The 23,534-nt window shown below is 44.0% G+C and overlaps 1 protein-coding gene across 1 annotated transcript in view; it reads left to right on the top strand.

The window, feature by feature from the left end:
- The window catches only part of ACP3 (acid phosphatase 3), a 51,358-nt gene that overhangs the window by 10,491 nt on the left and 17,333 nt on the right, over positions 1-23,534 (top strand). The window contains exons 2-6 of the mRNA XM_083188600.1: positions 7,808-7,960; positions 11,258-11,356; positions 14,150-14,248; positions 16,967-17,099; positions 21,255-21,340. Coding sequence (XP_083044726.1) covers positions 7,808-7,960; positions 11,258-11,356; positions 14,150-14,248; positions 16,967-17,099; positions 21,255-21,340 — 570 coding nt within the window. The remainder of the gene's footprint in view (positions 1-7,807; positions 7,961-11,257; positions 11,357-14,149; positions 14,249-16,966; positions 17,100-21,254; positions 21,341-23,534) is intronic.

Raw genomic sequence — 23,534 nt, 5'->3', positions numbered from 1 at the left:
TTTAGATGTTGCCAAAAATTAATTATATTTACACCCAAAGCTCGCTTCTGCTATAACCTCAGAATATTTTAATTGTCTGTGTGTGTTATTTATCTGCATACACCAATATGCAATTAGTGCTCGAAGTTTGGAATAAAATTTGGACAATAAAAGTAGCCCTGCTGATTTGTTACTTACCCTTAATTGGTAGATAGTTCTTTATAACTTTCACAGTAATTTATTTAAAACCTCTGTGCCAACTTTTTCAGGAACAAGTCGGTATTAATGCGAGGAAAATTACTACACGTTTTGTCCATTACACTTATCAGGGATACAATAAATTGAATGTATTATTATTATTATTATTATACTTATTATTGTTGTTGTTGTTATTGTTATTATCATTAATTTCTTGTTTATTTATCTGGAAGTTTAAAGATTAGCTTTTGCATTGTTTTGTTAGCATTAATAAAGTTTGAATGCATGGTTGTGATTAGATGAGAAAGAGAAAGTTTACACCACGATGAATCCATCATTGTCTGGTCAGGTGCTACAACTACAGTTTGCACTACACAGCCCCACTACCTTGGGTTGTGGGGCCATGCATCTGACTACCAGCGTCTGCCTCTGGCAACTAGGGTGTCTGAAACCATACCCAGCAGAAAGCAACACTGCTTCAGTGCTGCCTGGAGCATCCAAAGGATGCTCACGGATGTGCCATGCAGTGAGTAGAGCAGCCCCCCTTGTGTGATATCAGGAGTTTAAGGGGCATTGCTCTTATAAGATGGCATTGGAACTTATTGGGCCACTATAGTTCTGACTGCTTCCACAAATTACTCTGTGAAGCAGGAAGGTACACTGTCAAGATGTATTAATATCTTGTTATCCACATGTGTGAGAAGAAGTTTACCTTGGACTGCTAGTGTTCTCAGAATGTGAAAGATCCTGCAGCAGTATGTAAGGCTGTGATACTCAGGGGCAGATTTATTAAGCTTGGAGAAGAGATAAACTGGAGATAAGGCAAAAGGAGATAAAGTGCCAGCCAATGAGCTGTGTTTGAAAATGACAGTTGGGAGTTGATTGGCTGGTGCTTTTTCTCCTTTTACCTTATCTCCAGTTTATCTCTACTTCAGGCTTAATAAATCTGCCCCTCAGTGTCTGCAAAGCCTGCCATGTGCTCCTCTCTTAAACAGTGAGTAACCATGTATAAACTGGCTCCTCCAACCGGCATGCTGATGTCTGGTAACTTGTCTGAGAACTGGAAAAGATTTAAGCAAAGGTTTAATATATATCTTGCTGCATGTGGAGCTGATACAGAGGCTGACAAAATGAAGGCATCCATTTTCCTCCATGTGATAGGAGAGGATGTGCTGGACATTTATAATAGTTTTCAGTTTGATGAGGGGCAGAATATGGTGCTATCTTCTATAATTTGAAGTTTGAAGATTACTTTGTGCCAAGGAAAATTGTCACATATGAAAGATATGTCTTTCACATGTGATCAGTAGTCTGGAGATGGATTTGAACAGTACAGTATGTTACAGAGCTGCAATCACTCAGTAAAACCTGTGAGTTTGGTGATTTAAAGGATTCACTCATTAGAGATCGTATTGTCTGTGGAATACTTGATAATGGTCTCAGAGAGAGACTGCTGAGAGAGCAAGACCTAATACTAGACAAGGCAGTGACTGTGGGCCTTATTCTAGTTCACTCTTTCTGACAAAATCCTTCTTAGATGGACAAAACCATATGCACTGCAGGTGGGGCAGATGTTACTTGTGCAGAGAGAATTAGATTTGGGTGGGGTTTTACTTCAAAGTGAGATCTATATTGCAGTGTAAAAATAAAGCAGCCAGTATTTACCCTGCACAGAAACAAAATAACTCACCCAAATCTAATTCTCTCTGCACATTTTACATCTGCCCACCTGCAGTGCACATGGTTTTGTCCATCTAAGAAGGATTTTGTCAGAAAGAGTGAACTAGAATAAGGCCCTATGTGCAGATCTGCAGAAATAACTAGATTTCAAGCCAAAAACTTACACAAGGAAGCTGATGGTGCCGTACATGTAGTGCAGAAAACCGAGCCAAGCAAACCTCCATTCTCAAGAATGAAGCAGTCTAAGCCAAAGGGGTATATTCAGGGTCCGTCGTTAGGATATGCAGTTCCGCCTGTTCTAGCTTTTACATCAGCTAGACAGGCGGATTCTGTTTCACCCTTTCACCAACTAGTGTATTCAGGGTGAATACAGGGCGGAATGCCTCCTGGCGTTAAAACACCATTGAGGCGGAAGGTCCAGTCAGCCTGCACCGTCTGTTATCACTGCCACCCATTCCTCCCTGTTCCCCCAGCAGCTTGCACTGCTAAACCATACCCCCCAGCGATCCCCATCCCCAGTAGCCGTGTACCCCACCAGGCAAATCAGATCCTCCTCGCAGCCTCTAGCCTGTCTGGTCCTGGAGACTCCTGCTGCCGCCCGTTCATACCCCATTCCCCCGGGAGCTTACGCTGCTAAATCATCCCCCCTGCGATCCCCATCCCCAGTAGCCGTGTACCCCACCAGGCAAACCAGATCCTCCCCTGGTCCTAGTGATCCTGCTGCTGCCCGTTCGTCCTCCGTTCCGGACCCGCTCATTGCTTATGCTTATGCGGCTGTTAGCGCCGGGGGAACGGGGGATGAACGGGCGGCAGCAGGATCACCAGGACCAGGCAGGCTGGAGGCTGCGGGGTGAGATCTGATTTTTCTGGTGGATCGCTGTGCGGTCTGCCGGCAATCTGAGGCAGAGTGCCCGCACCCTGACAGCCCAGCTCCTGGTCTGCTGCACGAAGAGCTCTCCCCCTCCTAGACCTCCACTTATGTGGTCCCGGCAGCAGCATTGGGGAGCAGGAGGGAGGACTGACAGGGGTTGAGATTTCTTATGCTTATGCGGTTGTTAGCATCGGGGGAACGGGGGATGAACGGGCAGCAGCAGGATCACCAGGACCAGGCAGGCAGGAGGCTGCGGGGTGAGATCTGATTTGTCTGGTGGATCGCTGTGCGGTCTACCAGCAATCTGAGGCAGAGTGCCCGCACCCTGACAGCCCAGCTCCTGGTCTGCTGCACGGAGAGCTCTCCCCCTCTTACACCTCCACTATACCTGTGTGGTCGTGGCAGCAGCATTGGGGAGCAGGAGGGAGGACTGACAGGGGTTGACAGAGTGCAGCTGAACATGGGAGCACATCCAGTTCACATCAGACAGTAGCACATGCGCACTCAGGGGGGGTTTCTGAGTACCTGGTAACCCACCCGGGTCGCTGATATACTGAAGCTGCAGACAGTGCTTTTAAAAAAAAAAACCAGGAACTTAGGCATCCTCTGCAGGATTGCTGGTACCGGGCCTCCTATCACCAGCGCAGGGACTCCTCCTCCCCCCTGCGATCTCCGACGTGGGGACTCCTCCTCCTCCCACCCGCGATCCCCGGTGCAGGGCCTCCACCTCCCCTGGTAACAAGCGTGAGACCCCAGGCAACCAGATGTAACCTCTGGCATCGAACAAGAAATCCCTGGCATCAAGCATATAACTCCTAGCAATGAGCATGTAGGTAAGCCGAAGTTGTGTGGCATATTATGTAACAGGCATTACGCTGTGTGGCATTATGGCATGTTGTATAATATGTCATGGGAATTGCGGTGTGCTGTATACTATGTAATGGGCATTGCGGTGTGCTGTATAATATGTAATGGACATTGCGGTGTGCTGTATAATATGTAATGGGCATTGCGGTTTGCTGTATACTATGTAATGGGCATTGCAGGGTGTGGCATAATATATAATGGGCATTGCGGTGTGCTGTATAATATGTAATGGGCATTGCAGTGTGCTGTATAATATGTAATGGGCATTATGGCATGCTGTATAATATGTAGTTGGCATTACGGAGTTTGGCCTAATTGGCACTACGGTGTGGGGCATAATAGGTAATTGGCTTTGCGGTGTGTGGCCTAATATGTAATTGGTATTACGGTGTGAGGCATAATGGGCATCACCTTGTGAGGCGCAGTGTGTTATGGGCATAACAGTGTGATTGATGCGCAACGTGGGCATTACGGTGTGTGGCATAACGTGTAATGGGCATTAGGGCATGTGGTATACTATGTAATGGCTGTGTGACATGTAATAGGCATTACGGTGTAAGTTTTTGGTGCGCGCCTGTTGTCCCTATTTTACTAAAATGGGCATTACTGTGTGTAGCATTATGTGTGATGGGCATTATGGGGTGTGGCATTACAACACTGCATGCTGGGAAAGACAATGCAACATGAGTAGAGTAAAATAAAGAATGAAAAAAATCAAAATATATTCATATAGGCAATGATAAACATACAAAATGTATTTATAAGCAAAATAACAATAAATTATATTAATTCATTTAATAAACTACATAAATTAAATAATATTTTATATTTTGTAGAGTAGTCCCGACAGAAGAAATTGTCTAGTTCACTTTGTCTAAAGCCTGCCTGAAAACTGTAGAATCCATTTAGACAATCACACACTGAATAGGCTAAATCAGATTAACATGACGGAGTTTAGACAAAGTGAAAAAAAAAGTCTAAATGACTCATTAGACAGGCGAGGCAAATGAAAAGAGTTGACAGGTGAAATGCTTTAGACTGTCTAGAAAAAATTATAGTGAATACTACAATTCATCTAGACTTTTTTTGCAGGCGTAAAATATGCTGTTTTAGACAGAATTGACCTAACGACCAACAGTGAATACACCCCATAGTCTAATAAGGACATTTGTAGTAGATTTGGAAATGCTCACAATCCTAAAATGTGCCCTGCTTATGTTAAAACCTGCATGAAATGTGGTAGACTTGATCACTTTGCCAAATGCTGTAAAATGAAAAGTGAAACAACCAAGTGCATGCTGTTAAACAAACAGAGGAGTTATTTGTGGATTGCATTGAACTTTGCAGTGCAGATAAGAAAGAATGGATTGTCCCTTTAACTGTAAATGAGATTGTCATTCCCTTTAAGCTTGATACTGTCATGCAGGTGAATTTAATATTGTTTCAAGACTACAGTATAAGACTTTTAGAGTAAAACCTAAAATTCATCCAGCCAAAGTGAAGTTACAGGGTACACTGAGTGGAAATTCCTGTGAAAGGTACATGCTTAGTGACACTGAAATATAATAGACAACAGTTTAAAACATCTCTACTGATTGGGGATAAAAATGTGCAACCGATTCTAGGTTTAAGTTCCTGTGAGAAACTAAGCTTGCTAAAAAAAATTGTTATGGTGACATAACAAGTAGAAGATGACTGAAAATCGATGTTTACAGAATACAGAGACTTGTTTGAAGGTCTAAGTTGCTTGCCTGGAGAGCATACAATAAATATAGACATGCCAGTTTCTTCCGTGATACACCCCTGTAGAAAAGTGCAGTTTGCGCGAGAGAAAAACTGAAACAATAGTTAAATTGCATGGAAGCCTTGGGTGTAATACAGAAAGTTGATGAGCCTACTGAATGGGTAAGATCTTAGTAATTGTTGAAAAAAAAAATGGACAACTCAGAGTATGTCTAGACCCCAGAGATTTAAACAAAGCTATTAAACGAGAACGTTTCAAACTACCAACTAGAGATGAAATCATGTCGCAATTTGCGGGAACAAAATGGTTCAGTAAATTGGACGCATCTTCAGGATTCTGGCAAATGAAGATAGATGAGGCCAGCTCAAAGATTTGTACATGTAATACAACAGAAGTTCGATACAGAATTCTTCGACTACCATATAGAATTTTGTCTGCTCCAGAAGTATATCACAAAAAGATACACATGATTTTTGAACATATTCCAGGTGTTGAAACAATGATGGATGACATTTTTGTCTGGGGATCTACAAAGGATGAGCATGATTCTAGATTGAGACAAGTAATGAAACTTGTCAAGAAAGTGAATCTAAAGCTAAGCAAGGACAAATGTGAATTTGGCATGAATACTCTTACCTTTATGGGCGACTTGGTCTCGGATCAAGGTGTAAAACCAGACCCAAGGAAAATATCAGCCATAGTGAACATGGAACGTCCTAACAACAAAGACGACGTCAGAAGATTCCTAGGAATGATTACTTAATTAGGAAATTTTATTTCTCAACTCTCTTAGTGAACAGCCTCTCTTAGATGGTTGTTGGACAAAGATAACGAGTGGATGTGGTCACATGAACATGAAGAAAGTTGACAAAACTTGAAACAGATCATTACAGAGCAACCAGTGCTAAAATCATTTGATGCTGCAAAATAATAAGAATTTCAGCAGATGCTTCGCAATTTGGCCTAGGCTCAGTGTTGTTACAAGAACATGAGGATACATGGCAACCAGTAATTTATGCATCAAGAGCACTGACAAGTGCTGAAACAAGGTATGCTCAGATAGAAAAATAACTTTTAGCGATCACATATGCAAGTGAGGGATTTGTAAATTGTAAAGCGAAACAGAATTTGCTGCGCTATATAAGAAACTTTAAATAAATAAAATATATAATAAATAATTGTGTATACAAAGAACAATTAAACTTACCGTAGTGCTGAAAAAAGCCATGGCCGCTGCATGGTAGAATTTCAGACTCAGTTGTACACATATATAAGTATTGCATATTAAATGAATCAGCACAGTCCTGTGCAGTAGCTTATTGCATACAGTATGACTAAGATGCACTTTCAAGCTAAAAAAGATGTCATACAGAACTTGGCGCAATGAGAAAGGATGTTTGGTGTGACTGCAGTAATAGTGTATGAGGACACATCTGCAGTTTTAGGAGGTTATTCTGGTTAACAAGCAGGGCTGCGAAGTTCGCAGTGATGCATTTCTCTTTAATCCCGTCCGCCGTTCGCATTGTCGCTGACCATCGAATGTTGTGTAGCGTACATGAAAAACGAAAACACTCTCAGGTGTCTTAGTCTTGCTTGTGTAATGTACGAGGACAGGGTGGGCAGCTGACATCCGGTGATGACATCTGTCCCCCCCCCCCACCAGCACCCGTGTCTTCGGGTCATTACAATCAGAACGCCCTGCATTGTCATGGGAACTCCAATGGGCACATCCCCTAACCCCCACCACCACCCGCCCGCACTGTTGAGTGCAAGCGCCCGGCGAACAACTCTATTCACTGTGGCCATTCACACACAGCAGAAATGCGCATAAGAAAAACATTGTGCTCCCGTGTGAATTCCCATGGGAGAGTATCAACCAAAATAAGGTCCTAAGTGTACGAGGACCAGTGGAGGGGCTGCAGCACATTTGAAAATTCAAATAGGGGAGCCACACCCACTGCCACCAACTGCCAATCCAAACTGACCCACTGGCAGTTGGCATTGCTCCTCTATTTAAATTTTGAACTGTGCTGCAGCCACACCTAGGTGTTTAGAGGGTTAAACCCAGTGCATGCACATTTCAAGTGAAGGAGGCTTTGTGACAATCATTTTTCATACAAATGTAGCATATTGATTTGTTATTTACTTAATTGATTTATTTATCCAATATTGCTGGTTTAAGGGGCAGACTAGATGGGCCAAGTAGTTCTTAGCTGCCTTCAAAGTCTAAATGTTTCTATATGAGAGTGTCAGTGGTTCCAATGAAAACATAGGCAACACTGTGAATTTATCTCAAACATCCCCTGAGTCATAATTTAAAGTTAGTTTAAACTATTTTGTAGGTGGCAGTGCAGGGGTAAATATGTCCTCCGCTGCCCTCTGTGTTTGGCTATGCCTGATGTGTAAGTAGAAGATTAATGTGTCCTAATGTTATGAGACTGCCGACATAACTTTCTTATGTTTCTCAGGTTTATGTGAAAAGCACAGACATGGATCGCACACTAATGAGTGCTGAGTCCAATCTTGCTGGCTTGTTCCCACCCACTGGAAAGCAAGTGTGGAACACTAATATAACATGGCAACCAATACCTGTGCATACATTGCCATTGGCAGAAGACAATGTGAGTGTTAATACTATTTATTTACAGTATGATTAAATATTCTGTTTGTCAACACTTATTATGAAAATGCATATATAAAATTATATTGCAATATTTTGTAAAAAAAAAATAAGATTGGAGAAATCCTCTTTTCGGATAAAGATACTGGAGATTCAAGAATGAATCCAGAATCAGGCCCTAAATCCCTCTCCTGGTTTCTTACTGTACTGACAATTTCTTGTAACACAAACACTGTACACCACTTACTCATAACATCATTATTTTGGCTGCGGACAGTAGATTACACTAGTTCTATACCTAAAAATGAAAACTATTATAATGTATTATCATACATAAATGTTTTTATCTAAAATAAGCTACTGACCAACAAATTATCACTACATACATAAAGACAAGCTTTTCCTTGTCTTCAATATTAGATCATAACATATAGGTAGAAAGAACCTGCACTTAGTGATAATATAACATAATATTAATGTACATGTGTGTATATATATATATATATATATATATATATATATATGTATATGTACAACAATAGTGTATTGGCGCTGATGTTGGTCCCCTGGATTGGGTATTCCAACTTTTTAGAAGTGATGTCGTTTTCCCAGGTTGTAGGATATTAAGCAAAAAGTCTTATCCAGAAAATGTTATTAAAAAGTTCTCAGGTGTAAAATGGCACATGCCAACAAATTCTTCAATAATTTTCAGAAGAGGTACCCGACGTGTTTCGTCCTTAAGTGGACTTCATCAGGGGTAACAGTTTCTAAAACTACATATAAAATAAAAATATATAGAATATAGTAGGATAAGCTTATGCTCTAATTTAAAGAATGTTACAATCAATGTCATTCATAGGATCAAACAAGGGAAAAAGAAAAAGTTGAAGGACAACAGGACAAAAAGATATGAGATAATGGTGCTTCTTCATTTAGTCATAGAGAATCATACCTCTAGTGAAACGCTCAATTGTATGATGTAATAATTGGGCGTATCATAAGGTCAGAAAAGTAAAAGGTCCTATGGACAAATAATTAATTTATAATTTATCACTGTTTCGTTTGTCATATTAAATGATGCTGGGTGATCAAGAATGAGTATACATACCCTCTTATATTTCCAAAAAGGATAAAATAAAATAAAATAAAAACAGGCCTCAGGAATTTGACATATATATATATATATATATAGTACACTTACCCCCCCGCAGAAGGATGAAGACCAGCACTCAGACGTTTGTAGGTGAAAAAAATCAATGAAGTTTAATCCATGTGCAGTACAAGCAACACGGGCTGTCCCGACAGCCGTTTCAACTGGGCATCAGCCAGTTGTCATCAGGGGCATCAGCCAGTTGTCATTCTCCCCTGATGACAACTGGCTGATGCCCAGTTGAAACGGCTGTCGGGACAGCTTGTGTTGCTTGTACTGCACATGGATTAAACTTCATTGATTTTTTTCACCTACAAACGTCTGAGTGCTGGTCTTCATCCTTCTGCGGGGGGGTAAGTGTACTGCATTTCCTATCTACAGACCTGGCACCGACGAAACTCATACCCTAAGGAGTGCCGTCCTGTTACCCATATATATATATATATATATATATATATATATAGATGCATTTTAGCCTATGCAAACTTAAATAATGCAGTCACAATGCAGTCACAAAGTATTGGCAAAAAATACTAAGGCAATATTTGTCATCAAAGCTGAAGGTACACCAATAGTCTCACCTAGTTCAATGGGTCTTGTAGTCTCAGAGTTTGAAGCAGATATGACTACCTACAGTGGCGTAACTAAGCCTCCGCAGCCCCCGCCGTGGCGGGGAGGCGCAGAGTAACTATGGGCGCCGGGGGGGGGCTGCGGTGCCATAGTTACCCGCTGCGCTGCTGCCCGGCCGCATCTTCGGTCACTGTCCCGTCACTCGCTCCCGGCGCCGGCTCCTGCTGATAATGAAAAGTGACACTTAGAAAATGGCTGCCCCCGTATTGCAGACAGTTTTGGCAGCCATTTTCTGAGAGTCACTTTTCATTATCAGCAGGAGCCGGCGCAGGGAGCGAGTGACGGGACAGTGACCACAGATGCGGCCGGGCAGCAGCGCAGCGGAGACTGGAGCAGCGCAGCGGAGCTGAGGGAGACTGGACGGGATAGTGACCGCAGATGTGGCTCTGTCAGGTATGGGTATGGGGGGGGCGCCGAAAAAGTTTGGCGGGGGGGCGCAAATTATATAGTTACGCCACTGACTACCTAGGCTCAGAATTGGCTTTACACGCACCCGGAAGTGAGTTACATTTGGTGACCATTTTTGGGACAAATGACAAATAAACATCTATAGGGATTTGAGACGGCTAGTTTACTCTCATAGTCCACTGTAAATCGCCAAGGCCATTCGCAGTCAGAGTTTCTACATGCGCAGAAATGCTCATGCGCAAGAGCAAACCCAACTTCAGGGCAGGGGATGAATTTGGTTCCATGTGAAGCAGAATCGGCCCCATAATGAGGAATTCTGTGAGTGCCTATTAAATAGTAAGGAGCCTGTTCATTATGTTCACTGGATGGAGAAAATATTGGCCAATCAGCTTCTAACTATCATGGCAGCTAGATGATTGGTTGCTCCTTTATCTCATCCACTTTATCTCTCTGCAAGGCATAGTAAATAGACCACTAATCATCTAACTTTTTGCGAGTGCCGACACAATTCCCCATTGTTCTGAAAATCAGCTGTCGAATCCTTTCACCTGCGAATCCTTTCACCACTACTTCAGCACTGAAACAGCACTGCCAGATCTGGCTTCCGGTGGAAGAAGCCGAACAGTGGTGGAGGGATCTGAAGGTTATCACTCATTGCAACTGCCATAGGGAAAGATGACAAAGGTTCCCACATTGAAGTCCTGAAAATGTTTTTTGGGGGCTTGATGAATTTAGGTTCCCATGCTAGTGTATGGGAACAGTGGGAAAGATTGTGACAGAAAGATAGATAGGATAGACAGGGTATATACATCGTATTTCCTGGGTGACCTTTATAATGAGTAGCTTCATTTATAAAATAAAGTACAGTGTAGGTGACAATCGATTGTTTTAGAAATTAAGTGATGAAGTATAGACCCCCTTAGAAGTTGCATTATATAAACAATGTAATGTATAGTAAGTATTGTCCAAACAAAGTCTCCTTATAGTCATAAGTTCTGTTTGCAAATGTTATTCCAAACTTATTCTCCAGGCTTTGACTGAGCAGAAAACGTAATGACTGCCCAAAACAAAAACGTGTCTGTTTTTGTATAATATCATTTTTATTTTCAGATGCTTTTGATGCCACTACAAAACTGCCCCCGTTACAAACAACTGCAAACTGAAACTGTTAAATCAACTGAATATCTGTCTCTTTTAGAGCCTTATAAGGTAAGCTACAGTAGATTGATGGGGCATCAGCCATTAATGAATTGATGGCTCTGCAGATATAACAGGGCACTTTGTGGCCAATTCAGGTCCAAATTGTCCGATGGTGGGGGTCTTCCCATGCACGATAATTTGCATGTGCAAACCCCCTCAGCGAGCGCCTTCGGCAAAGTTTTCATTCACCAGGGCGTTTGCTGCCTGAGTAACAGGCAGTGGGCTTCCTTGGGGCCGCCCAGCATTTCATGGACGTGCTCACAAAAATGGTGGTTGTGCCCATAGAAACGCTGGGTGAATCCCAGCAAATGCAGGCATGCTCCTGCCTGAGTGGATGGCGTCACATGATGTCAGCGCCCGCCCCCAATTCGGCGGAAAACATACAGATGAAAAATCCTGGCTTACTTTTCATAACAAACAGAGGAAAAATTATTTGATGTGAGTAACCATTGAATGATTCTTCCTCTGTGCAGGCGCATGCGAACGTATGTGTAAGCGTACACATCTGCTCGTAGCGTAACATGGAGAATTGGGGCAGCGGTGGAGGTGTGTGTGTGCGTTTGGTAGAGCAGTGGGTACTTGTGTAGAATCACAGCTCCCACGATGGCCATCGCATAGCAAAAAAATCTCATCGCATGCGATGCGATCGCATGCGATTTTGAGCAGAAATGCATCCAAATGCATTGAAATTAGTATCAAACATGTTCAATGGCCCCCAAATGTCATTTTTCAGGCAGTACCACCCCCACTATCAACGCAAACCCGAAGCGTGGCGAGCGCAGCGGTACGCGTCCTACGACCTTTTCATACCCCCACTATCCACGTCGGCGTGGAGTTGAGAACAGAAAGTGAGGCGAGCGCAGCGAGCCACCGAGCCTGAAGCATGGCGAGCGCAGCGAGCCCCGCGAGGGGACACGGATACCTTCACAGGTATCTGCGTCCCCTCATGGGCTTCACAGGTCCCCGCGTCCCCGTGCGGGGCTCGCTGCGCTCGCCACGCCTCGGGTTCACGTTGATAGTTGTACAACCTAAAAAATGACATTTGGGGGCCATTGAACATGTTTGATACTAATTTCAATGCATTTGGATGCATTTCTGTTCAAAATTGCATGCGATCGCATCGCATGCGATGCGCTTGCATGCGATTTTTTAAAATGCTTAAAAACTGCAAAAATCGCATCCCATCGCATGCCATCTCATGCCACTACATATGGCATGCGATGGCATGCGATGGGAGCCGTGATACTACACAAGTTCCGAACAGTTTACCTGCTCGCTAGGCAGCAAATATACGCAGCCTAGCGTGCTGGTCTGAGTTACCCCCTTTATATAGTAATTGTCCACTAGATAATTAGGAATAATAATTGGAAACAAATTATTCGTGATACATCACCCCCTGCAATGCCCCCCATCCGTCCTGAACAGAGCTTTTATAAATTCATTGTTGCTACCAGTTTTGCAACATATTTAGATACTTATGCCCCTTTCCCACTGCAGCTAAAAAACGGTAAATTGCCGATTTTCAGTGCAATTTACCGTTTTAAGGCTGCAGTGGGAAAGTGCCAGAGTTTAAATACTGTTTAAAGTTAAATGGTTTTTCAACCCATTTTTAAAGCAGAGTCCTACACGTTAAAATAACGTTTAAGAGGCAGTGGGAATGCCTCTTAAACGTTATTTAGCCTCCAGGCAGTCCCAGTGCCTGATGAGACCTAGTAGTTCTCACTTTGTGCATGTGTAATGAGTGCACGTGCATAATAAAGATCCGCTCATTACATATGCGCATATGTAATGAGCAGCTCAATAGTATGCATGTGCACTCATTACATATGCGCAAAGTGAGAACTACTAGTTCTCATCAGGCACTGGGACTGCCTGTACCCCGCCTGGACCCTGCATGGACCCCTGCTGCCTCCCCACTGCCCTGCATCCCCGTGCAGGTAAGTACAAGGGGAGGGGAGGTGGGGGCACAGGGCAGGTATGGGGGGGTTAGGCACTCTTTACACTTGGGGGGGAGGGATTAGGCACTCTTTACACTGGGGGGGGGAGGGATTAGGCACTCTTTACACTGGGGGGGGGGTTAGGCACTCTACATTTTACACGGTTCACTGCAATGGGAATGGTACTTAAATGGTATTTAAAACGGTAATATGCTGCAGTGGGTATGCTAATACCGTTTTAAATACCATTTAAGATTACCAGTACTTTAAACTGGTCTGCAGTGGGAAAGCAGCATTATGCTGCTCTCAGACCACAAAACTGGTTTTGACCTGGTATTTTAAAACGTTTAAAAAAAAAGGATCTACCAGCTAAAACCCCTTTCACACCGCATGTCTTTAAACGGTATTTCAGTGCAGTTTTTGTCCTTAAACGGTATTTCAATGCAGTTTTTGTTCCTTCACAACACTGAACCCTTTTTAACCCAAAGAAAAAAAACGGGTCTGAAACGGGTAGGACCCTGCTTTATTACCGTTTAGAAATACCAGTTCAATAGAACCGGTAAATTCACTCTGCACCTTTCAGACTGCACAAATTACCGTTTTGAAACGGTAAAAAAAATGGCAAAATAACGGGTAAAAAGTGCGGTCTGAAAGGGGCATTAGAGCCTTAGCATCTCCAACAGCTACAGTCTATGCTGATACATAATTTGCTGGAAAATTAAAAAATCACTAAGACACACAGCAGCAGTATCCTCAGTAAATTAAAATTCCAGCAAAAAACAGACTAGATTATAAGTGATATAATAGCATATAAGATAATGTAGATAATGTTTTTACACTTACATTGCATTTATTTTTGTTACAGAACTTTATAAAAACTATGCAAAATCTCACTGGCTACCCACCTGAGCAATCATGTGATCAGTTTCCAGCATGGCTAATATATGATACTTTATTATGTGAGGTAAATAATATTATTGCAATCTATTCTAGTATTGTATTAATAAAAATTATTAAATAATCATTTCGACTTTTTGCCTGGTCCCTAACCTTATTGGTTATAACTGTCTCTCTAGTGGCCTTTGTTGGTTTGATGTCCTGAAAGCATTTATTCATTTAAAAAAAGAATTTGATTAAATACTTTCAGTTTTTTCCCAACAAACAGGATGTTCCTCTCCTGAGACAGTTACTATATTTATTTGCTATATTTAGAGTCCCAGTTCTTACACTCATACAGTTGGGTCCTAAGCTAGGTCCATCATCTTCAGGACTGTTCAGCCTTCTTCTCCATAGCAGGGAGATAAAGCCAATTTGAGCAATCCAGAAAAATAAACAGTTAAAAGGTTAATATAAGGATGTTTCCACCTTTATAGATTCCATTCACAGGCCCTTATTCTGGTTCACTTGCAAAGGCAAATTCCTTCTCAAATGGACAAAACCATGTGCACTGCAGGGGGATGGGGCAGATGTAACTTGTGCAGAGAGAGTTAGATTTGGGTGGAGTTTTACTTCAAAGTAAGATCTATATTGCAGTGTAAAAATAAAGCAGTCCCTATTTTGCCGGTACTTATATGTTAGTTGGGCACCCACTATAGTTAGTACGCTCATACCCCCACTATCCATGTCGGCATGGAGTTGATTTTCTTATAGTGTGAAGAGCGCAGCGAGCCACCAAGCCTGAAGCGTGGCGAGGGGACGCAGAAAACTAAGCAAATAGCTTAGTGGGCGCCCAATTAAAATATAAGTACCATTTTCCCTGCACAGAAACAAAATAACACCCAAATCTAATTCTCTCTACGCATGTTACATCTGCCCCCCCCCCTGCAGTGCACAGAGACGGTTTTGTCCATTTGAGAAGGAGTTTGCCTTTGCGAGTGAACCAGAATAAGGGCCACAATGTGAAAGAATTGTCCTATCAGTTTGAGGAAACATTTTAATGCAGCATCACTAAATAAAATTTTATAATGCTTTTAGCATAAACCTTAACCACTTGAGTGGTATGCCCGGAAATTTTCCAGGCTCAGCCGGGCATACCACTATGTAGTAGGTGCATGCCAGTGGTGCCTCCAGCGGAGCACCACTGGTGCACCACCTCTACACCCCCGTCCTCGTTACCCCTGTCGGGCCCCCCACCCCCTCTGCTCTGGCGATCGTACGCCGGAGCTCCCCTGCAGCTTCCCCAGCCGCCAATCGCCATACAGCAGTGACGTGGGCGGCACTCTGGGATGTTCGGGCGGCTTGGGGGGACTCGGGAGTGCTCAGAAGTTCAGGTGCATGAGTCCTCCCGAGCCGTTGCGAACATCCCCGAGCCTGCCGCCTACATCACTGCTGAATGTGACTGGCGGTTGGAGCAGCAGCGGCAGGGAAGCTCCGGCATACAAACGCCGGAGGGGAGGTGAGGGGGGAGCCTTCCTGCATCCTGTGGTGGGTTTTGTTGGGGCAGGACCTGCCCTGGTAGGTTTGTCCTGCCCCAGCAAAACCCACCACTCAAGGGGTTAAATCACGCAAAATAGTCTACATTTGACGGAAATCAATTAGTTTCTAGAAGTAGTGTTGCTCCTTCCCCATCTGTAGTATTAATATAGCAACTAAACCATTTAGTGATGTGGGGAGGTTGACTTAAAATAATATGGTATTCTCAGAGTCTCCATTTGGAAAGCATAGTGGATTGTTATTCTGTGCAATGGTAGCCCTGATGGCTATGTTCTAATACAGTACATAGCAATCTGTCTTTGAAAGATCAGATGGGTATAAATTAAATAGGGCAAGTGTTGGTGACAGCTGCAGTCTAATATGTAAAGCCGTGTGAGCAAGTTCAAAGATATCTCTCCACTAGGTGCAAATCTTAGGGCAAATCCAGAACACATGAAAAATGTCACCTATATCCAAACAATTTCTCCAGCAGAACTTCGACTGAGTTGGCCATATTTTATGCAGTTTGGCTGTTGTATAATAAAGCCTGTGTAATCATTTAAAGTGCATCTCTATATTATTATTACATTTACAGGAGCTATGGGCTGTAAGGTAAATCATCTCCCACTCTTTATTCTGAGCTGAATGATCGTCCAATTTTGCTCATACAAATGATAGTAAATTATCTTTGTTGTCCTTTTGCCTATGGAAAGTCCTGCCGAGTTTGGCCAATTGTATGTTGGTTCTTACTTGTGTTTTCTACCAGGATTTTTATTCTAAAAAATTTTGAGTTAGTAAATTTTTCGATGTGGTATTCCCAGCTGAAAATAGGACATTCGTAGCCATTTGATGTTAGTAACATTTTTTGGATTCTTAACTCTTCTAATGTGATGATCTATAATCAATCTAAAGTAGTTGATTTAATGTAACATAATTGCTTTGCAATTGTGCCACAAAGGTTGGATTCACTGGGTGAAATTTAATAGAATGAGAGATTCCGAAAGTGAGAGCTTTGGTAAGAAATCTCCATATTTTTAAAGCGGCAATCATTTACGCTGCAAAACCAGTTTGATTTTGCAGTGTAAATGATTGCCGCTTTAAAAAAAAATAGAGATTTCTTACCAAATTTCTCACTTTCGGAATCTCTAATCTTTTAAATTTCACCCACTATGTAATATTAGATCATTGAAGTTTTGAGTGAATTATACTTCTATTAGTATACCACTGTGCTCTTATCTACTACATCCACTGAAACATCTTTTTATTGCAGAAAATTCATAATTACACTCTTCCTGAATGGGCCACTAATGATGTCCTGGACAAACTTTTACATCTATCTGAAATAAACTTGTCATCTTCTTACGGCATATACAAGCACCATGAAAAATCCAGATTGCAGGGAGGTAAATCAATCTGTTATTGCTAACATTGCTATCTGTTAAAAGATCCGTAGAGACAATATTGTTATAACAATGCTACAGTATAATAATACAACCGGTATAACCATACTGTATAACACTTTATGTAACCTACAGTATGACACATACATACTAACCAATCCCCACCACCCCCGATAACGGCTGCAGCATGAACACGGGGGGGGGGGGCGGGGTGCATACATACTTACCGATGCCGCAGTGGATGAGCAATGGCGAGTGATGGTGCAGGGGTGGGGGGGGATTCAATGCTGGCCCTTTTACAAGGTCCCCACTCATCTGTACAAGTACAGACCAGGGAGAAGGTTATTAACGATGCATAGAAGCATGCATTTTTATTGACTAGTCTTAAGGCCCGACGGAAGGGCAAAAGTTTATTCCTATGCAATTTTTAAAAGATTTGTAAAATCTTGTATAATGTGTATAATTTAGTGGACCCTTACCTTTTCGGTGGTATGTCCAAAAATTTATCGGCCTGAGCTGCGCTGCAGGAGTGGGCTCTCACGAGAAATTACCGGGCATGCCACTGTGAAGAAAGGGTGCGCCAGTGGTACCTTCAACCGTGAACCACTGGCGCACCCCCAACCTCAATCCCCCTGTTGCCCAATTCTCCATGCCACTCGGGGAGGATCGGGGTCACTCGGGAGGATCAGGGAGGCTCAGGAATCAGGGCCGCTCAGGGAGGTTCGGCCGCATTCCGCCATTGGTGTGTTCGGATGTCCAAACACAGAAATGTCCGAACAGACGAATGGGTGAGCGCCTGAACACCTGGGCACTCCCGAGCCCCCCAAGCGGCCCCGAACTCGCAAGCTCAGCACATGCTGCTCAGAGCCGTGCGCTGAGCTAGGGAGAGAGACCGCTGCAGCGGCTACCTGTCCCCTCTCTCCGGTGGCCACACCCCATTCATTTTATTAGGGCCCGGATGACCTGTCGGTGCCTCTGATAACTGATCTATACAATGGTTTTCTTATGAGGCTACTGCATTCATCTTGCCAAACAATAGAATAAAGCAAGATTTGTGCTCCGCCCTCACATTAGTTTTTATCAGGGATGAGCAGGTTTGGATCTCTGAGAGTCAAGCCCCCTCAAACTTTACAATCTTTACAACTTTACAATCCAAGGTCGGATGCAGGTCCGGCTCAAGTTTTCCCGCCAGACCTGAATCCCAGATCGAGGCAAAATGTCATCATCCTGCTGTTGGATTCTTGAGGGTTATGGATCCTATATAAGGTTCTGCTGATCACCACCATCTTCACTCCAGCATTGGAGAGAGTGGGGGTGGAAGGAGCTGTGTTTATGTGTCTGCAAACTGCTGTATATAGGTCCAGTGGTTCTGTTGTTGTTGGGAATCAGGATTTATGGTTCAGTCTGCTTTGGTTTTCTGTTCAGTTCGTGTTCGGCATTTGACTCACTGGTGGCCTCCAGTGGCAGGTCTGTGCCACATCAGCTCAATATTCTGTGAGCCATTATTCACAAGTCTGCGAGGTAATGAGCTCATTAAGCACAAAGCTTGGGAGCTGCCTGGATCTCCACCAGGTGTAATTAATCACTTGAGCCCTTTATAGGGCAGGCTCTCCTGCAATACTCTGCCAGTGATAGTGGAGCCTGGTATTATCTCGCTTTTTACTCGGCGGCTTGCCGATTTGCTTTCGTGTTCGGGGCTGCTCAGCCCGTAGTTTAAGTTGGGGGTTCTGGACTTCACCCCGCAGTGGGCTTAGCCTGCCTATTTCTCTGGTGGTTTTCAGTGTACATTTATCTGTTACCCTCTGCCCATCATTCCAGTTCCTTGTTAGGCAGGGCCCCCCGTTCTGTATTGGGTTGCTTTGGGGATTCGCTGTGCTGTGTTATACCCATTGTTTGGAGATTCCCCGAGTCTGTCTCTTGTGCCTGCGACTGGGTCGCACTCCCGTCATTGGCCAGGTGCCGGCAGATAAGGGCTCTTACTTAGTTAGGCCCGTTAGTCAGATGATCCTCTTGAGTAACCCCATGATGATCGCTCACCCTTTGTCCGTCCCTAAGACCTAGCTGCATCGGGATTGGAGCGCAGACGGCAACCGTAACAGATGTATAAGTTCAGCTGTGGTGTCCTGTGTTGTACTGCCCTGTGCTGCGGTGCGGTGTAAGTCCAGCAGTGGTGCCATGTTGACTTTTTGACCATATCGACCCTTTGACCCTATCGACCTTTTGACTGTTGACCTTTTGACCCTCTCGATCTTTTCATTATCCATCTTTTGACCCTGTCAACCTTTTGACTGTTGACCTTTTGACCTTGTCAACCTTTTGACCCTATTGACTGTCAACCAATAGTGGTCAACCTTATGACTGTTGACCTAGAGCAGGGGTGGCCAAACCGGTCCTCAAGATCTATCCATGGTCCACGTTTTCCATATCACCTAGCTGGTGCACAGCTGTAGTCATTATTAACTGTCACAATTCAGGTATGCTGCATTCATTCCTACTATAGATCCACAGATTGCCTGAAAAACATGAACTGTTGGTAGATCTTGAGGACAGGTATGGCCACCCTTGACCTTGACCTAGAATCAATCTATCATGAGTCCAGATACCAAATCCAGCGGTGTTGCCATATAGGTGCAGTGGTGCTGCCCTGTTCTGTTGTATAAGTCTAGCAGTGGTGTCATGTGCTATGCTGCTATATACGTCCAGCAGTGATGCCATATAAGCCCAGTGATGCTGCTGTATTAGTCCAGTGGTGGTGTCTTGTGCTGCCATAAGTCTAGCGGTACTGCCGTATAAGTCTAGGCCTGACCTTCCTAACACTGTACTGGAAGAGAAGGCTCCTTCCACCATTTACACATGTGCTGGGAGGAGCATGGTGATGTGGTTTGTTTAGATCAGGCACTGGTGGAAGTTGTGGTTGGCCATGGGATGATAAAGCCCATTGTCATGCCTGGGAAAAAGACCATAAAAAATCCACCTGTTCGGTCTGGAATTATTTTTATCCAAATCCGGACAACAACTGTCTTACCACATGTAGTTTTTGTATAATGCTAACCACCTAGGAACATCCTCCCTTATACTGTACATTGCCTGCAGTGTATTCATCATAAGTCATTGACAGGTTCAGAAACTTTTGCTAAGAGCGTAAGCAGTCCTAAATCACTTTTTCCTGTTGAATCCATGCGCCTACAATTCATACCACCAACTCCCTTGTCATCAATTGCCTCCTTGATCAGAACCAGAAGTAGTCCTGTAGGCCATGTCACTGGCATGACTGACTACTCACCTAACCAGAACTCCTCTGGTGGGTCCTTGAGTGCTACACCTGCTGCTGTAAGTTGACTGTCATCCCAGAGAGGAAGTTGGAAGACCACTTCTACTACTTTAACTAAGCAATTGACTGTCATTTGCAAGGAAGATTAAGTATGACAGTAGTCACTCTGTTGCAAACTGAGGACATAACTATGCTGGTGTTAGACGTGCGCCCAGTATTCGCCATCAGTGCAGTGGTATTTAGATTGATGGACGTACTGCGTCCCCAGTACCAAATCCTATCTAGATTCCACTTCACTAGGCAAGCGATTCCCAGACTAAGAAAAGTGTCCTTATTGTCCTTAAAAAAAATGCTTTTGTACCCACTGTCCACTCAACCTTGGACATGTAGACAAGTGGAACAGGGAAAACTAAGGATTACATAACTGACAGCCCACTGGGTAGATGTATTGCCAGCAGCAGCAGCGGCACCAGTAGCAGCATCTCACAAACGCCAACTCATTCCTAGGCAGGCTACTCTGTGTATCATCGGTTTCGGCACGAAACACACCACTGAGGACCTCTTAGAGAAACTGTGGGACATCATCACACATTGGCTTAAACTGCTTAGAGTCTCCTGGGGATTTGTGATATCTGACAATGCCACCAATATTGTGTGAGCATTACAGTTGTTTCCTTACTCCCAGTTGTTTATTTTATAATAATAAAAGATAATAATAAGATGCACATTTTGAGCTAATAAGATGCTGTACAGTATGCCTCCTATTTGCTTGGGAACTGATGTGGCTAGAGGGGATTTTTGGCATGACTGAAAGCTTTAGTTTATGAGGACAGATCTGTAGCTAAAATGTTTTTACTTTCTCTCATTGACATCTCTGTTGTTTGCAGGTGTCCTTCTGAACACAATTTTAAAAAATATCACAAGTGCTGCAATAAATCCTCCTGGAAAACGGAAACTTATTATGTATTCTGCGGTATGTATGTTGTTGTTAAAGTGCCATATACTCTAGAAAGGGGCATACACACATGGGCGATTTCAGCTCTATTTCTAAGCAATCTCCATGTGTATGCCCTGCAGCGATGGTGATGCGCGGTTCCGTGCGTCACTATAGCCCACAGGGAATGCCAGTACTTGCACTGGCTTTCCTACTAGATTACGGGGCATTGCCTATAATCAATGGGCAAATCCCTACTCAGTATGATAGCTCAGCAAACAGCATCGTGGGTGTGCTGTGATGTGTGCTGAGAAATTGTGCTTGTGCACAGCCGTGAGATTGGGTCTGAATTGGGCCCTAAATCACAATTGTTTGCATGATGTCACCATTGGGCCTTATTCTGATCGGTGCGGACTTTTCCGCATTCTTTCGGATGGCGTTTTTTAGCCGTCTGCGCATGCGTGGAGAACGCTACGCGCATGTGCCACGCATGGTATCTGTACTTGTTCTCACTAATCCCGTACAGAAATGTGCACCGCAATCATTCGGGCAATATGGGGGTGGTATGGGCGTCATGCGGAATGACACAGGGGCGTAGTTTCAAAGTGGGCTAAACTGGGCGGAAACATAGGCGGACACGGGGGAGTGCACATATTTTGGTAGGCGTGCATTCGGACAGCACGCCGAATGCACGCGAACAAAAAGGGAAGAAATGTGCGGTGTCCAAAAGGTTACTCTTGCTTTGCGGACACCACTCGGTCATGCGCTAGGCAATCGGAACGCCTAATCAGGGCGGACGCACCTCAACCAATGTCACCTGAACCCAATACAATCACATACTTTACCCATTACTTGTTAATTACACGCTTCTCACTGCTACAATTGGAAGCATTGCAGCTTAAAGGGAACTTTACATGCTGCCCTTGTCACACACTTTTACACTGCAAATAATGCACACAACTTAATAATAATAATACTAATACACATGGCACTTCTGCTTGTATCAATTAATACAGACATTTGGGGGGTCAACATAAAATTTATTAAAGAAACTTTGGTACAAATGTCAAAACCATAACAAAACAAATGGTACCATACCAGGACAAAAATTACATAATATAGAATAAATAGCCACAGCAGAATCATTGGGAACACATCAGGTGGCTTCACAACAAAAGTACAGCACCAACACTTCAAGTACAGCACACAGTAATGGTAGCCGAAACAGGGCAACAGGGGAACCAAACATGACATTTGAACCGCGGGCAAAAGTGGTGACCCTGGGCACGGATTTGGACACAGGATGCTGACACACACAGCTCAATGGAAGATTTGGGAAGACATAACGGTGGAGATTAATGGGGACACAAGTTCATTTGCGGGCACGTTTGCCCCTGGCAGGCTCCTTGCCACGTGCAGCAGCTCTTCGGACTCGTCCACGGCCAGAGTCAGATGGTGGCTCATGTGGAGCATATGCTGGTGAGGGGGTGGATCTTCTTCCCCCTCTGGCAGCAGGGAGTGATGCTGTTGGTAATGCACCAGAAGCGGATGACATTAGGGCCCTATTGCTGGTAACTAGCTCCACCATAAGTTCATTATGGCGGAGGAGGAGGTCATTTTGCCGCAGGGCTTGATCAGCCAGCACCTGCAGGCTACCAGCAATAGCTTGGTGGCTGCCAGCCATAGCTTGCTGGCTGGCACTCATAGCCTGCAGGCTCTCAGCAATACTCTGGTGGCTGGTGGTCAAACCCTGCAGCACCTCCTCGGCCCTACGCACCCGCTCTGATGCCGAGTCTCCCTGCTGCATAATACTATCCAGCACACGGCCCCACATGGACATTTCAGCCGCGGACAATCCCACCGGCTGCTGCTGCACGGGCCTGCTACTGGGGCCAGGTGGCACAGACTCCTCAACCTCCTCAAGAGAATGTGGACCAACCGGTGGGGATGCTGGTGAAAGAGAAAATTACAATTACACCACATTCCATGCCCAATGTAACACATCTACTTATGGCCTGGCAAATAATTACCTTCAAGAGTAGCAGCCATCACTTCCGCTGGGGACTCGCTGTCTATAGTGCTCACCCCCCGGACCTCCTCCACTGCAATACAGCACTGGGCCATCTCTTCCAGGGGGGTGAGCTCCAGCTTGGATGGCATGGGGCCAGCCCCAGAGGTCTGGCTGTGTTGCCACCGGTCGGTCAATTTCTTCTTGAGGTTGCCTTTGAAGTCG

This window comes from Crinia signifera, chromosome 5 (genome assembly GCF_055691185.1).
Source record: "Crinia signifera chromosome 5, ASM5569118v1, whole genome shotgun sequence".
Lineage (NCBI taxonomy): Eukaryota > Metazoa > Chordata > Amphibia > Anura > Myobatrachidae > Crinia > Crinia signifera.
Note: the sequence above shows the minus strand (reverse complement) of the source record. Positions and strands in the feature narration are given on the sequence as shown.